Here is a 1,553-nt window from a genome sequence, read left to right as displayed (position 1 = left end):
AAAAAAAAAAATTTCTCATCAGTTAAGAGCACCTGCTGCTCTTGCAGAAGTCCTGAGTTCTGTCCTAGCATGTACATTGAGCAGCTCACAACTACCCGTAACCCCAATTCCAAGGAATCTACACCTTTTGGGCCTGTGCATTTACATGCTATACATACATACATTCAGGTACATATACACAAATAAATCTTAACACAGTAGACTCTCCTCTAACCTAGGGTTTCTCAAAGGAGACTCTCGGTAATAGCAATGGGATCATGTGGAACCCACTCAAATCTTAAGGATAATAATTTTAAAGGTAGAGGGACTTTGTGTATCCATTTTTTAAAAAATCAAGCCAGGTGACATTTATGTTTACTAAGGTTTGAGACCCATTGGGTTAATTAATGTATTTATAAACTTAACTATAGAAACTAATTACCACTAGGTAGTGGTGGCACACACCTTTAATCCCAGCACTCAGGTGGTAGAGGCAGGTGGGATCTCTGTGAGTTTGAGATCAGCATGGTCTACAACTAGTTCCAGGACAGACGCCAAAGCTACAGAGAAACCTGTCTCAGGAAAAGAAAAAAAAAAAAAAAAGGCAAGCAAGAAAGAAACCAATTACCTGAGACTCACGAAGTTGATTATGAAAACGCTGGATCAAATCATTCAGTTCTTCATTTAGTTCAGATGTGATGCTGACTCCAGATAAGCTTCCTGTGGTTTCTGTAACAACTAAAAACAAAATCAAATACTATATTCAACATAAAGAAGCAGCAAGCTAAGTATAAAATTTGGACAGGGGGAAGCTCAACCTAACATAATTTGAAAATGATCTTACTTATAGCCAATTATTTTATTAGAAGTTTTCATCTGACGTAAAAATAAAGAGACAACTGCTAAATTGTAGGAAAATGTTTTCAATCTCAACAAACAAGGCAGGCTAGTATTCCCAATTACTAAATGTGACTTGTTAGATTACAGCTAGGATGGCTCTATTAGTTTCTTTAGATAGAGGGTACAGAGGGCAAATCGGCATCCTGAAAAAAAACACAGCTAATGCTGACAGGTCTTTACCTCTTCCAAGAAAACCAGACTATATTACAGAAATGGCAAGTTTTTCTACAAAGGACAGACTGAAAACTATCATGGCTTCCTGGAATACAGTTCTTGTCTTGCCTATCCATCTCTGCCATTAAAGGACAAAAATCAGCAATATGTAAATAAAAATGGCAGTGTTCCATAAAGCCATGTCAATTACACTAGAAAACCATAGGTTTTATCATCCTTATTAAAAACAACCAAAACCCAGCCGGGTGGTGATGGCGTATGCCTTTAATCCCAGCACTTGAGAGAAAGAGACAGGTGGACCTCTGTGAGGCCAGCCTGGTCTAGAATGATTTCCAGACAGATATATGGTGAAACCTTGTCTTTCCAACGTTAAAAGAAGCCACAGCTATAAACTGCTTTTTTTTTAAAAAAAAAAAAATAATATGAAATACAATAATTTTCTGCTGGGAAAAAAAAAGAAACAGATTTCTAGTATTAAGGACTGAAAGAAACCCTTTTCT

At 36.8% G+C, this 1,553-nt stretch overlaps 1 protein-coding gene across 21 annotated transcripts in view; it reads right to left on the bottom strand.

Annotated features, from left to right (window-relative positions):
• Positions 1–1,553, bottom strand: part of Pcm1 (pericentriolar material 1) — a 95,776-nt gene that overhangs the window by 65,806 nt on the left and 28,417 nt on the right. For all 21 annotated transcript variants that reach the window (XM_026786994.1, XM_026786978.1, XM_026786981.1 and 18 more), the window contains one exon: positions 608–717. In XM_026786994.1, the coding sequence (XP_026642795.1) occupies positions 608–717 (110 nt within the window). The remainder of the gene's footprint in view (positions 1–607; positions 718–1,553) is intronic.

The sequence above is a fragment of the Microtus ochrogaster genome, linkage group LG7_11, assembly GCF_000317375.1.
Source record: "Microtus ochrogaster isolate Prairie Vole_2 linkage group LG7_11, MicOch1.0, whole genome shotgun sequence".
Classification (NCBI taxonomy): Eukaryota; Metazoa; Chordata; class Mammalia; order Rodentia; family Cricetidae; genus Microtus; species Microtus ochrogaster.
Note: the sequence above shows the minus strand (reverse complement) of the source record. Positions and strands in the feature narration are given on the sequence as shown.